This window comes from Lynx rufus, unplaced genomic scaffold (assembly GCF_022079265.1).
Source record: "Lynx rufus isolate CCGP_SWC_20201006 ecotype Redwood Valley unplaced genomic scaffold, mLynRuf1.p SCAF_3, whole genome shotgun sequence".
Classification (NCBI taxonomy): domain Eukaryota; kingdom Metazoa; phylum Chordata; class Mammalia; order Carnivora; family Felidae; genus Lynx; species Lynx rufus.
The window spans coordinates 132,983,725-132,999,122 of record NW_025814845.1 but is presented as its reverse complement, the minus strand read 5'-3'; the positions used below and the strand labels follow the sequence as shown (position 1 = coordinate 132,999,122).

The window sequence follows — 15,398 nt, the reverse complement described above, 5'->3', positions numbered from 1 at the left end:
AATTGCCAATCAGATACAATCTCTTTATGTCACTTGGTTTCTCTTATATTCAAAGGCAGTCAAGTGACTACACAAAATTAATCAGACTGTTTGAAGAAAAAGGGCACAATAAATTTTTCTAATAGTTTCTGATCTATGCTTTTTTCATCTAACCTATAGTGATTTCCTTGGGGCACTCTTGCTCACCTTTGGGGAACCCCTGTCCTCATGTCAGGCAAATACACTTTAACCAGAAGTGGGAACTTACTGTTCTCTGCAGTCGGCCTCTGTGACCTTTTGGAGAAATCATTGCTGAGACTTATAGCCCCATGGATCAGCTGCCTGGAGCCAATCCTGACAGAGGCCTCCCTTTATCTGTAGGTTGCTTGTGGATCAGCAGTATACCCCCTGAGCTATCCACATGCCTCTTGGCTCACTGACCACCCCTGTCCCATGTGACTGGTTTTATGCAAATGTCATAGAAAATTGGCTTAGGCTGACCTCCTTTATAATCCTTGTTTCTCAAAATATTGCTATTTGATACAAAGTCCACTTATGTGGGGAAAACAGAGGAAGGTCATTCGTCCAGTTCTTAAAGTTTGCTGTGGTAGTGAGACACAATTAAATGACCACTTCATTTCCATCTGGGAGTAGTGGTGGTGGGGAGGTACTGACCATGGGCGACTCTTTTCCTTGGTGCCCAGCCCACTGATAGGTGGTAGAAGATGTTCAATAAACATTTGTTGGATGAATGAGTGAATGAGTGGGGACCATTTCAAAGTAGGCTAAATTTTGGCACTACTCTCTCTGCATTCCTTCCTGAGCAATTGGCCTCCTCGAGTGGCTAGCCCCACAGGATCTGCAAAAACACAAGGGAAGAGAAAGGATGGGAATGACTGCCAAAGGAATAAAAGTGACAGCGTTCAGTCCAGCTGTTTTTTGAGTCATGAGCATATGTACTTTCTTTGGCTAGCCTTAAACTGTTCACCATGATGTGTTAGGGGGGAAATCATGGAATTTTGGAGACAAATATAGTTGTGTGTCAATCTTTGCTACTTACATATATTCTACCAAGAGCAGATTATTTAACCTCTCTGAGGCTCAGTTTTTCTTCATTAGCGTGGAGAAATTGCCTTTTGTCTTCGAAGCTTGTTTTGAGGTAAATCACATCATATAGTGTGTGTGTGTGTCTCAACAATTATAACTGTTTTCAGGTTTTTTTTGAATATCTTCTGGGTGCCTGCGTCAGGGCTGGAGGGTGTATACATATTTTAATTAATCTTCTTACTGACTGTAAAAGGTATAGTACAATAGTATCATTCCCATTATACAGGTAATTAAGTTGAGAGTCAGTGACGTAAAGGAATCTACACAAGATTGCATAGCTAAGTGTGAGAACAGAGATTTGACTTGAAATTTATCTAATTCCTAAGCTGAGGCTTTTTTTTTTTTTTAAGTAGACTTCACTCCCAGTGCAGAGCCCAGTGTGGGGCTCGAACTCATGACCTGTGAGATCAAGACCTGAGTCAAGATCAAGAGTCAGACGCTTAACTGATTGAGCCACCCAGGTGCCCCTAAGCTGAGGCTTTAATTTACCCTGATTAATAAATATTATTTCTTTCCTGCCCCAAAGAAATGCAAATAACACAATTTTCCCTTTCTAATTAATCTATTTACCTCTTCTGTAGGGTAGAATCCCTATCCCTGTAATAAACCCCACTGGGCCCAATAGCTTTGTTCATTCTGCTCACTTATTTAGAATCTAACTGTGGGGTCCACGCAGGTAGTGTTTTTTTGTTATCATTATTGAATGTCACATCTTTTCCAAAGATTTGTTCTAGGTTATTTCAGGTTAGATAGTGTAATACTAAAGCCCAGAGAAACTAGGGGATGCAGTAAACTTTTAGAGCCACTGAGATAACTCAGGTTTTCTATAACCCAACCCAAGGAAGAAAACAAGATACAGCCTTTAGCTATGTGAAAGTGCAGTGGTTTCCATCTTTTGTCATGAATACAGTCAGAGATTCTTCTGGCCATGTGTCTACATATGATGTCAGTGGGAATTTTTAATACTAAGGGTGGAGATGTCTAACTTGGATGATCTGACTTTGGAACTGTTAGAAGCTGGAAATGCTTTTAACCATGGCTGAGTCAGAAGGATATGAACCCTGGACTTATTCTGACAGTTGCCTTTAATTAAGTGAGCCTGACCTTATTAGATTCTGGCAAGGCAGCTATTTAGAAAACACTAATTCTTTGGAAATCTAGCTTTTCCAAGTTTTGTTTTTGCTCAGCATCTTGGATATTGTTTTCGTTTTCCATTTTCAGATTTATAATCGCTTAGATATAAATTGCTGTGGATTCAGACCTCGAAAGGAAGATGCCTGTGTACAGAATGGACTGAGGCCAAAGTGTGACAACCAAGATTCTGTGGCTCTAGCACACGTTATCCAGCGAAAGCATGACCCAAGGCATTTGGTCTTTATAGACAACAAGGGTTTCTTTGACAGAAGCGAAGATAACTTAAACTTCAAATTGTTAGAAGGCATCAAAGAGTAAGTTTTACGCTATAGTAACATCTGAAGGACATCACATTTCTGTTACATAAGTAGTACGGTTTTGAGAAAACTTAAATCCTATTTAACCTATTTCATCCTGATTTAACCCTTGAATGGCATTGTGGATCTGGAATCTGGGAATGGAGGTCCCGTAATGGGAAACAGACCTAAGCCAAAACGAACAAGATCACAGTCATGGCGTCACTATCACCAACCCATGCAACCTAGAAAACTCTTGCTACATTTCACATCTATCGTGTTGCTTGTCCCTCAGTGGAAATCCATGTGGGTAAGGGTGGAAGCATGCAGGGACCTCTGTAATAGGAATTGACAGAGCATGGATGAGCATGTGGCAGAAGCTCCATTATCAGGCCATGGGGCAGGGAAACTAACAGGCATGCAGATATTGACACGGCGGGATGTCCAAAGGCACAATAAACTCAAGAGACTTCTGGATGCAGTAGGAAATTAGAGCTAATCTGCTGACTAGGACACAGTATTAAAGGACAGCGGCCATTTAATTCAGGTAGAAAGGTTTTGGAACATTTAGAAATCTTTCCAGTAGACATAGACTATGGGGAAAAGTATCTTAAGCTTACCTATTTGGAAATAAAAGAAACTAATGGGAACCCTCCTATAGAGTCTGGGCTATTCAACCTTGGCGGCAGCCACTGAGGCTGAATTTCAGGCCCCAGCTCATAGCCACTCTTCTTGGTCTTCCTACCTTAGTCAGAAATCAGTGTCCGGAACACTGGGGTATGTTTGAGACTTGAAAATAAGGGGGTGCATTGGTGAAAGACTGAGCCAGCTGTGTGAAGCTAAGTGACTTCTAGAGAGCACATGGATGAGTCTAAAACTGAGGGTAGAACTCCAGTTTTCCAAATCCAAGTCCAATAATTTTCATGCAGTAACTTGTGTGGTTCATGCTGTTATTTTTATTCTTGTTAATAACACTGAGGCCTATTTCTTTAGTTCTTCCTAGCACTCCGAATCAGCTAACGTGTATTTTATGTACTTTCAAGACTAAAGGTAATACTGTTCCTATGAGAGTTTCACGAGCCCCAATTTCATGAGTTTTTGCCATGTCTTGCCCTGTTAATACTCGTTATCACATCTCTTTGTAGATTTTAGGTGAATATATAGCAGATTCTTTCTTTAAAGTGTTAAACTAAGGAAATTTTATATGTAGAAAAATTTACAAAATGCATCACTTACTGAGTTGATGTCATGGAATCTTCTTAAATCTCTAAATTTTCTTTAGGAATTAGGAGTGCTGGAGAATATGGTCCATCCATTCTATACATTCATATTAATGTGAATACTGTTTTATTTATGCTTTCAAAGAAGATTTAACATTAAATGCAATATGAGGAGCAATGAGTTTAAAGTTAAATTTTCTTTGAATAGGTAAATCACACTTTGCAAAGCAAAAATGAGGACTTTGCTAGCCCAGATTTATGCATAGACTATTCCTATTAATCAATATAACGCACAGACAGGTAATTTTTTTGATTTTCCTTTATGAAAAGGATTAGTCACTAACGAGATCCATGAGTTTAACAGTTTCATCTCATACACTCTGACACAGCTAAATTAGTTGAAGGGTCATAGAACTTATATATCATGGATTATTAATATTTCATAGAGGAAAATGCTTACTTAATTAATACTGTGGCCACTAAATTATATTGTACATGTCTCTAGGGAGCTAAGAGCATCTTATCAGCATTATTTAATTCCATTCTTACTCAGATTCATTAAGCACGTCCAGCATTGTGGCCTTTGGTCTTTCTGCAGCACTCATGCCCCTTGAATGCCACCCCTAACTCACTCCACTGAAATTTGGAAAAGGTGTTTCAGAGGCCTGAAACTTTGGGCTATTTGTACATCTCAAACAAGCGTATATTCTTGTTTTCGTTTTTAAGGAGCAACTAAGTTTACTTGAAAATTACTATTAAACCCCCATGATTTTATTGTGCGTTCATCAGTATTTGAATGAAAGCTGGATGGGGCCAATGGGAGATTCAAACATTCCTTAAGATTTTGAACCAGAAACTTGACAAAGTTCTTGCGATAATGTATGTGCTAGACCCTCTGTTTTTACTTTCTAAAAGAAGAGCAGGACATATTGCCCCTCTTAACATAGTTCAGCAAGGACCCTTCTGGATTGGCCTCAGGTTTTCCAGGGATGGTTCATTGTAGTATGCCTTGGCTCTAAAACTTGAGTTTTGCTAAATTTATTTGAAAACAATTTAATATTCCAGTTTAGTGACATGCTCCCAGATTCTCAGAATTCCTGAAGTATAATCTGAATCAGAAGCAATTCTTCATTTAATTGGGCATTATGTAATGATTTCTTTCTTTTTTTACTACCTACATTTTGGATTATTTCACATTAAATTCAGGCATGCATTTGTCAGCATTTTGCTTCTCACATTTTCTTGCATAAAACCCCACATTGACACTTATGAGGATACTATTCTACTTGACAGATTGGAGAGGCTTCCATGGGTGAAATGGAGCTTAAGACGGAGGAAAGTATTTTTGCCCAGCTAACAGAACTCTTTAATTCTGTGCCTCTCTTTGCCTACAGATAATGACCTTAAGTAAGACATTAGTATGTCAAGTTCTCAATGGAAAATTCAGCATAGAAAATTCAGTTCCCTTGAAACATATTCTTCTAGTATATTATTATTAAGAGAAGTATGTCAGTTTGACAGTGACAAAAATGTTTTCATTCTCCAGGTACCATTTGATAGTGTGATTTATGCCAGATTAATGAAGGGCAAAGCAATTGGGTAAGGCATAATATTTCTAAGCAATTACTAAGAATGAAATATCATTTTATCTTCTCAGGTTTCCCGAATCTGCAGTTTCTGTTTTGAAGAGCCAGCACTTGCGGCAGAAACTCCTTCAGTCCCTGTTTCTTGATAAAGTTTATTGGGAAAGTCAAGGAGGTAGACAAGGAATTGAAAAGCTTATTGATGTAATAGAACAGAGAGCCAAAATCCTTCTCACCTACATCAACGCACATGGGGCCAAAGTATTACCTATGAATGAATAATGAAAGGATCTTCTGGCTAGAATACTAGATATATTTATGCATTTGGTTTTGTTTTGTTTTGTTTTGAAATCAGGTACACAAACCTCAAGTCCTTTTAGGAATGAGGCAGCGTGGAGGAATACATAAAAGAAATGAATTTGACCAAGTGTATATGATGGATCTGAGGTCTATAAGCAGGCTTAAAACCTTTTAAAAAACATACTATTCAAAAAATATTTGTTTATATTTTTCTCTAACATCACATCATAGGAGTCTCAACATCTGGTTACAGGTGGCTGCAATTATTATTCCAGTTAGCTTTGTCATGCCATTTAACGGAACAGCGTAAACCAGAGGTGCGGACTCCTTTAACAAGGCATATTTTATGCCATATTGACTGGTCTGACTGAGTACTGATAGGAATGGCTCTTGATATTATTTGGTTGCTGATTGTTAAAACTGGGCAGCCTCAATATGACCCAGAGGCGATTCTACATTGGAAACCTGAGGCTGCGATCTGCAAAAAACATCAGGGTATGCGATAATTCTACATAGAAATGGTGGGTTATTTGCAAAAGCACCAGTATATATTTTATTTTATTTTATCTATAAATGATCAGCCATCTCTGATTCTGAGCAGCAAGAATCACATTTTCCATTTTTTAAATAAATTTATTTTGTTTTCACTATAGAAATCATCCAAATCTGACGGTTTATATAGTAGGTAGTTTTGCTTTCTCAGTTTGAGTCCAGTTTATGTCTAGTGGCTTAGAAATTAAATAATTTTAAGGCACAAGTTACCTATTTGAAAATATAATTTTAGAATGCCTTTTTTAATGGATGCTCTTTTGAAAAATTTTGTCATTTTTACAGTGGATACACTGTAGTTTTTGTATATTTTATTAATAATAGTGGATTTCTTCAGATTTGTTCTAATTACACTTAGACTGATTTAATTGATCTTGCTCAGATATTGACAATAGAACCAGATAGCGAATGTATTTAAATATATTGTTTGGCTTATTCTAATATGAGAAATATGAACAAAATAAATTAAAACCTGACTCTTTTCAATTCTCCTCAATGACTAGAACTAACAGTGAATTTGGATACAGGCTCAAATAATTCTCCCCAAACTCCCTCTGCCTTCATTTTAATTTGGCATAGGGACGTGGACATATAGTTTTCATGTGTTGGGTCTTTGTGTTTTGGCAAGATACCATTGCATTTTCTGTGTCCTAATCAAGGGCAAATTAATATCACCATAAATTAGAACTATTAAAGGCATTAAAATGAAGACTTTTTTTTTAAATAACTATGTATTCCAATTTATACAAATGTGTCGAGGCAAAATGTCAAAACAACATGGTAACTACAAGAGGTAGTTACCTTGGTAAGGCCAAGGAGAGAGGGGTCATTTGATTATCTAATTATAACTTTTCTAGGCTCACATTCATGTACTGTTTTCTAGCATCCTTATTTGCTGGGCTGACCTTTGGAGAAGTGGTCTTCAGACCATTCTTTTCTTCCATTATCCCTCTACAGCTCTGAGTTCCTCCCTCTGATTCTACACACCCAGCAAACTCTGACTCTCCTGAGTCTCCTCTTTTACCTGATGTATTTGGGCTTTTTAAGTCCCCCTTTCCCTCATTAATCAGTATATTACTAAAAAAATTGGCCTAACAAAAGTTTGGCGACCCAGGTTTTATATTGAGCCATTGACTTGAAATAACTCTTTGTGAGGTTGCCTTATACCTTGCCTTATCAAGCTGGCATGTTTGCATTTTAATATGCTTTTTATGGAATATATCATCTTTATCTAAATTTGGGAAATTAATGGCGGGAATTCCCATCTCCTCAGAAAGGAGCTTTAATTTTGTGTCTCAAGCTACACTGCTTTTGGGCAGCCGGGTTCACTCTTACGTGGATCTAGCCTTCCTTATTTCCCTCCAGTTATTCTGACATGCTTAATTTTAAATGAAAGGTCCGGGAACACATGTTTATTTTAGTCACCTTTGCTTTTTAACAATGTATTTTGTGTTATAATCAGTGAATAATTCATGCTGCATTATTTTTGAATAATGGATAGCTGCAGCGCCAGGCTTTTAATTTTAAGTAATGCTCTTTTCTCTTACTGAAACAATGAGAGTACTCGGAGCCTTTCAAATGCACTCAGATTATGCCCCGGTTTGGTTCACGTAAGCATATTATGTGGTTTATTTATAACTTGATAAATTTAAAATGAAACAATTTACCTTGGCAGACATACAAAAGCTGATTGTTGTGTGATTTATTTTCTTTAAGCTGATAATATGCAAATAAATGCATATCTGAAAAATCTATAATAAAAATATTAGAAATTAAAGATGTGTGCCTTTTATTTTGTAAATGGGTTTTCTTTTGATAGATTACTCTTCTTCAGAAGTTAAATATAGAAGACTGTATAGAAGACTGCTACCGTTGCCCATGGTGAAAGAAACAATTGAACCATTAAGAGTTTTATTGGATTGTGTTTATGTATGCATATTTGGTATTGTTACTAGTGATATCATGCTTTCTCTTGGCGCATATACAACATTGTTTTAGGTGGTATGCAAATTAGTTACCAGATGTCACAAACTGTGAGAGGTTAGTTTTTGTTTCTGTTTGCTGGGGGTGAGTCTTAGAATTAGAGTTAAGGTTTTCCATAGAGCATTCTTATTTATTAAGTTTATTAGGTACCCAGGGAATTTATTGAAATATAAAATGTCTTAGACTTATGTTCAAAACATTTATGATCTCTGAGCCTGTATAATAGCCTGTTTATTCTGACATGCTTAATATTAAAGGTCCAGGAACACATGTTTATTTTAGTCACCTTTGCTTTTTAACAATGTATACATTACATTATATCTAATGACTAAAATAACCTGGATATAGATTTATCTACAGTGTGTTATGACATTCTAATGTTTATCTCAGCGCAGAACAAGGTAGGGCACATTTAGAGCACTAGTCTGAAAATAAGATATGGAAATTGCACATGGGTCAAATAAAGACGATAAAGACCCTCCTCTAAAAACTAGTATCATCAAGAATTAAGAACTTTTATTCATGAAAGACAATTTGACTTCTTAGAAAAGTTATCTGACACTTTGAAATAGCCAGAAGAGATTTTTGAGTGTTCTTTCAGTGCAATGCTGGGTTTGCTTTTGTATTGAATTGTCTATTTAACAATGTTGCAGGGCAGAGGTCAACTTGTAGATTTTTATCCCATAGAGATGCAAATAATTTCTGCCTGGTGGAAAAGACAACCCTAACGGTTTTGCAGTTTATTACCCTGTTGGACATTGACCAGTTTTATATCTAGTCCAACAATCTTATCCTAACATTGCCTGTAGATACTTGGCTTTTGAAATACTCTTTGAAATGGTTTTACCATCTTACTGGTTTTCTCATTAATTTAATTGTTTAAATAAAATCCTTGACATATGTTCATTTTATATTTGCATAAGGATTGGAGTTTCATTCTTTTGAAAATTTTGCCTTCTATAAACTTTTGACTACAGAGTCCTATTCTGTTTGCTTGATAGTCATGATTCTAAATTTTTGAAAATGTTATTTTAATAATCTTTCAAAACGTTGTTATATACTTTAAGAACTGAAGGGTACCACGTGATTAGCGTTTTGAGCTTATTTTCCTTTAATCTTTTAATTTTTTAAAGATTATCAGCTGATAATCTAGTTCAAGGTCTGACTCAGAGGGGTTGCTGGCAGACTGTTTTGCAACCTAAAAATGCACATGGCAAGTGAATGAAGTCACAGAAGTCTTTTCTTACAACAACATTGCGTATGGTTAACTTAGTTCAACCATTTTTTTTCCATCTTAGAAAGTTACCTTTTTACCGTTGTGATTCCAACGTGCATTTAGTTTACTGATAAAAAAATGCACAATTATGTGCACATTAAGAAATCTCTATGCATCTCCTTTCTAAAAAAAGTAATCTGTATTTCTTAGCAGTACTTGTCAAGATTTCTAAAGCTTTTGAGACAAAGAGCTAAAAAATAAAACCTCCCTTGTCAGTGGCTTTAATCACATGCTGCAGAATAGCTAGCTGGGCTATATTTCAAAAGGCAAACTGGGCTGCAAAGAGTGGGACCAGTCACTAAATGAGACCGAAACAGCTGTGATTTTGCAAGATGTGCCAACATTTTCTTTAGCTCCAGGACACCAGACATTATTTGGCTCATAAAGTACCCTATTTTATTGGCTCAACTTCTGTTTAGAACAAGAGATCTTGTTCTGTATCCTTGTTTCAGGCCCTCAGGGGTGTTAAAATTGAGGTCAACATTTATTTTTTTTCCTCGTAGTAACTTTGTATAAAACAAAAACTTTGATTTAGATATCCTCTCCAACTTTGTGAAATACATTATCATTAAGCTTGCAAGATTTGGGCCTTTCTTAAGAGAATGATGAAATAATGTATAGCCTCTCGTAAGTGTCAGTTTTCCACTCTTAATCAGGTAATAAGTGCCAGTTACAATATAGGACGTGAGTTTTGGTGACTATTGTGACAATACTATTTGCTGCTCATATTGTATCATTTCCTTTGTCTTATTTATTATTGGTTGCAAGTGGAGATAGCATGTTGTGTTTAAAGACGAGTGACATGGCAGTGGCTGGTGTAGCAAATTCCTAATTAAAGACATAAATTGCTAATTAAATCTTCACATTAGCCTGGGCAGTAACGCCCTCCAAGTGGTGACAACCAAAAATATCTCCTGATATGGCAAAATGTCCCCTTAGGAGGCAACGCCATTCCGCGGTTGAGAACCATTTGTTCTTCGTGCTTTAGCACATTCGTTGACAGAAAGTCTTCCACAAATGGTAAACCTTTTAATTTTTTTGTCCTTTTGCATTCAGCTAATGAAGGTTTTCTCTGTCGAATTCCTTGTATTAGACTGTATTGCCACATTGCATGGCATCACTCAGAGACCTAAGAGGTCCTATGGTTTGGAGAAAGAGATCAATAAAAGAAGCCGTATAATAGGAGGAAGGGACATATTGGGCTCTGAAATAAAATTTTTAGGTGAAGAATAAATCTAGGAGAATATAATTAAGTATCGGGGTTTAATTTTTGGAATGGATGGTAGTTGAGGCAGAAGTGCTTGAAAATCTGCTCTACCTTCCTCTGTTCCAGAGGCCCATATCTATAGTCTTGGAGAAGTTGCCTGGAATATAAAGAAGCCATACTCTCATCAGGACCCAGACAGCTGTGTGGGAGCCTCCTCTGACAGTGTCAAAGGAAATGGAGGGTGTTTCCTTATTAGCAGGATGGGAAAAGGAGTAGCAAAGTGCATTGGAGTGGAATTGTTCCACTGTGATACAGTCAGTAGACAATGGATGGTGAAGAATCACAGTGGGAAGTAGGAGAATGGAATATCAACAGGGTAGACTAAGTAATGCTGTAGTAACAAAATGCCATCAAATCTCAGTGGCTTAAAGCAGTAAGTGTGGATTTCTCACAGCCTATGTCCACCACAACTTGGCAGGAAACTTTGCTTTGCATAAACACCTAGAGACCCAACCTGATGAGGCAGGCTGGATGTTTCCACTTCTGTACCAGAGTGAAAGAAAGTTCTGAAGGGCTTTACACATTGCCACAGCTAACTGGACAAAAACAGTCTGGAGAGCAGGGAAATTTGAACTGTCTGATAAGTAACATTGGTAACTACAGAGGATGGTGAAAACTTCCAGTGGTGGTTCTGATTATATTTGAGGCAAACATATCCTAAATCTATTATTGTCTATCAAATAACCCTCTTCTTTGGGGATACTCCTGTTTCCTTCCCCCTCCAACTTCACCTCTGCTTGGGCTTTTAGGCCATAGTTGATAAGTTCAATGATGTACATGTGACTTAATGCTGGGCCAGTCACACTCCCTCTGTTCAACTCTGTTTTCTGTCACGATTGGTTCAAAATTGAACACCTGACCTAAGTAGGTCAATCAGAAAACTTGCCTCAGAATTTTAGAATGGAAAAAGATAAAAAGAAACCAAGACCCAGGACTAAAGCAATTATGGGTCATGTTCTGGAGATCTTAGACTTTCCTCTATGTGAGTGGAGAAAATTAATTGTAGAGGAAAAGGACAGATCAAGTGAAACCCTCAGAGGGGCTGGTAGATGAGATGGGAAGGTCTGGTGCCTTTTTAATCCTTTGTGTTAGTTGCTCTGGAGGTCCCTTCCAATTTTTGGTTTCCTTGAAGTTCTTTCTTAATTCACCTTTTTGTTTCAACTTAATCTAGGTGGATAGCTTTTGTGATCATTGCAATGCATGGCAAATCTGTAATTAGTTTCTAACGTAATTAGGTCTTTTTCTAACTTATCAATTTCAGAAATTATATCATGAGTTCTTCCTATGACAGATAAAGATGTTCATGCTCTTAATTTCGCTGACTCTCCCCCACCAACTTCTTTCCTTTGCAAAAAAACTTCTAAAATATTTATCATGCTTACATGTTAATTTTCTTAATATTTACTTTCTGGTTTTCACTTTGTCACAGCTGAATTAATTCTATTTTTGAATGGATTTCCTGCCCACCATCAATTACAGCTTCTTCATTCTTGAGGTTTTTGTTTGGTTTCTTCATTCATCTCTTTGCTGACTGGCTTTGTCATCAAATGATTTTTACAGACTTACCCCTGAGTTCCATATTCAGTGAGCCTTGCTTATTTTTGTGTATAGCATTCTGTTTTGTTTATGTAGGTAAACAACAGCCTGGTGATTTAAATTTTGGATTCCACACTTATTTTTTTTTATTTTTTTCAAAACAAAATACCCTTGGAAGTCTATAGACATTATAATACTGTCACTTGGCATTAAACATTGCAGATAAGATTTCAGAGTCCAGACTGTGTGTGTGTGTGTGTGTGCGTGTGTGTGTTTTCCTCTAACTAGTAGGTGATTTGCTTTTCTGGTTTTGATGTATGTTGAATTCTTTTTTTTTTAAACTTTAATTTTAATAAATTCTCAGAATGTGTCTTAAAGTTGGTGGTTCTTCATCACATTTTTCTGGAACATAACACAGAATCAACATATTTATATATTCTTTTAGGATGATTTTTACAACATATATTTGAATATTTTTTGGTTCTATTCTATTTGTTCTGTGTTCAGGTAAAGAGATTTATTATGTGTGTATGGACTCTGCCTCTGAATCAACTGTATTTTCCTTTTTTGCTTGTCTCTGTATTTTTTTGAACAAAATGTACTATTTTCTCAAGTGTTTCCTTTCTATCTCTGACTTTATTTCAGCCCCATCTGTTCTACTTCTTCCTGCTTCCCATTAGTCTTAATTTCTCCTAATGATTTTATTATCTTCAAATTTCTTTTTGGAGAGCTCAGCTTTGATCTTTTGCTGCTTTATTAACTCTTTATTGACTTTTCATTTTTCATGTTTTTTATTTGAACTCGTTTTTCAAAGAACTTTTAAAAATATTCTTTGAGACTGTAGGGAATAGATTTTGAAACTATTAAAATTAAAATTAAATTAAACTAAAAAGTTCATTCCCTCAGTCATCCTAGCAACATGTCAGATGTTCAGGAACCATGTGTGCTTTGTGGTTACCATATTATCAGATAGCACAGATGTAGAACATTTCCAACTTTGTAGAAAAGTGTGTTGGCTGGTGTTGCTGTAGAACACAGGTCTCTGTATGTTTTCTTGTGTGGTGGGGTTTGTATTTTCTGTCTTCAGCAGGAGTTGCTTGGTCCCCCCATCTTCTCCCTTACCTTATCTGCCAGGCAGCATATCTAGGTTAGGGTTTTGGTCTCTGTCTTAGTTATCTTGGGTTGCCTTAACAAAACACCACAGACTAGGTGGCTTTAATAACAGGAATATATTTTTCACAATACTGGATGGTGGAAGTTCAAGATCCAGATGCCAGCAGGGCCAGTGTCTGGAAAGGGCTCTCTGCTTACATTGTAGATGGCCACCTTTTTATAGTGTCTTCACATGGCCTTTCCTTGGTGTATGGTGGTAGAGAGAATGCAAATTCTTGGGTGTCTCTGCTTATATGAGTACTAAACCCACAATGAGTGTTCCACCTTCATGACCTCATCTGAACCTTCAAAAGGCCCCATTTCCAAATACCATCACACCGAGGGCTTCAATGTATGAATTTCAGGGTGACACATTTCAGTCCATAGGACTAGCCCTTCCAAATTCATGTCCTTCTCATACACAAAATACATTAATTCTATACCAAAGAGGACAAAGTGTCTTAACTTTTTCCAGCATCAACTCTAAAATCTAAAATCCAAAGTCTCATCTCAATATCATCTAAATCACATAGAGGGGAGACTTGAGCTATGGTTTGTCCTAAAGCAAAATTCTTCTCCAGTTGTGAACGTGTGAAACCAGACAAGTTATGTGCTTCCATAATACAGAGGTGGGACAGGCATGGGAGAAACATTCCCATTACAGAAGAGACAAATAGAAAAGAAGAAAGGGGTGACAGGTCCCAAGTAAGTCCAAAGGTAGAAAGGCAAATTTAGGGTCACCTGGATGACTCAATTGGTTAAGCATCTGCCTCTTGATTTCAGCTCAGGTCATGACCTCGCTGTTCATGAAATCAAGCCTTGCATTGGGCTCTGAGCTGATAGCACAGAGCCTGCTTGGGGTTCTCTCTCTCCCTCTCTCTCTCTGCCCCTCTCCCTGCTTGTGCTCTGTCTCTCTTTCAAAATAAATAAATAAACATGAAAAAAATTAAAAAGCAAAGGCAAATTTCACTGGCCTTTAAGCATCAAGAACAATCCTCTTTGGTTTGATGTCCCACCTCCCAGGGCCATTGGGGTGGCAACATCACTCTCACAGGTCCATGGCTTGGTCTTGCTCCTTTAGTTTGCCATCACCCCAGGGCTCTCTGCAAGGGACCTGCCCTCCTGACTCTCTGGGAGGGCAGCCTTCTCCTGAGGCAGCTGAAACCAGCAGAAACCAGCTCTGCCCCCTGGGCCTGTGGTGAAAATAGCAGTGATCTCTGAATCACCTTCAGCACCATTCTTCCCTTTTCTTTCTGAGAACAGGACACATTTACAGCCCAACAGCTTTATAGTCTCATCTTGTTGGTCATGCAGTAATGGAGGTTGAGAAGTCTCATGATCTGCAGTCAGCCAGCCTGATAGCCTTCTCTCATCTGTCCTGCTTTCTCTTGTCCCTTTTAGTCTAAACTGGCAATGTCATTCCTGGTATAATCCCATTTTCTTTTAATTAGGTCTTTGAGAACCCTACTGCTTATTTTCAAAGAAATCTACACAGTGCTTTCTGGTTTGGTGATAGTTGTTTTACAGCTTTCTACAAGATATATCATTCTTTCCCAGATTTTAATTTTCTGTATTAATTTCAGTGGTCCTAAGAATAACGTTATGCCATTTTTCTCCTGCCATGTTTTACTGAGAGGCCATTATAAGTTCTTAGGCAAGGAAGCCATGTCATAAAAGTGTTTCTTAGAGTTGATTGGCATGTGTGTTGGGAGGACAAGGTGGGGAAGACATGGAGAAATAATTTAGGAAGTTTTAGAAATTACTTAGGCATAAGGTAATCAAGGGATGAGGTAAGATGGGTCTAATTTTGAAGTATTTTTCACACGTAATTGTGGACCATTGCATATTTTAAGATTCAAAGTGAATTAACTAACAATTCTGAGAAAAAATGTCATTGCTGTTGGAGACAACTTGAAAAGATATTCTGGAAACACTACATAAAACAGGCTGCTTAGGGCTTTAGATGTATTTTCTTCAGATATAGTCACCACCCCAGTATTATCTAAAGAGGCCTAT

At 37.3% G+C, this 15,398-nt stretch overlaps 1 protein-coding gene across 1 annotated transcript in view; it reads left to right on the top strand.

The window, feature by feature from the left end:
• GASK1B (golgi associated kinase 1B) overlaps positions 1-5,601 on the top strand; it is a 44,567-nt gene extending 38,966 nt beyond the window's left edge. The window contains exons 3-4 of the mRNA XM_047090716.1: positions 2,308-2,534; positions 5,394-5,601. Of these exons, the coding sequence (XP_046946672.1) occupies positions 2,308-2,534; positions 5,394-5,601 (435 nt within the window). The remainder of the gene's footprint in view (positions 1-2,307; positions 2,535-5,393) is intronic.
• The last annotated feature ends 9,797 nt before the right edge of the window (positions 5,602-15,398 follow it).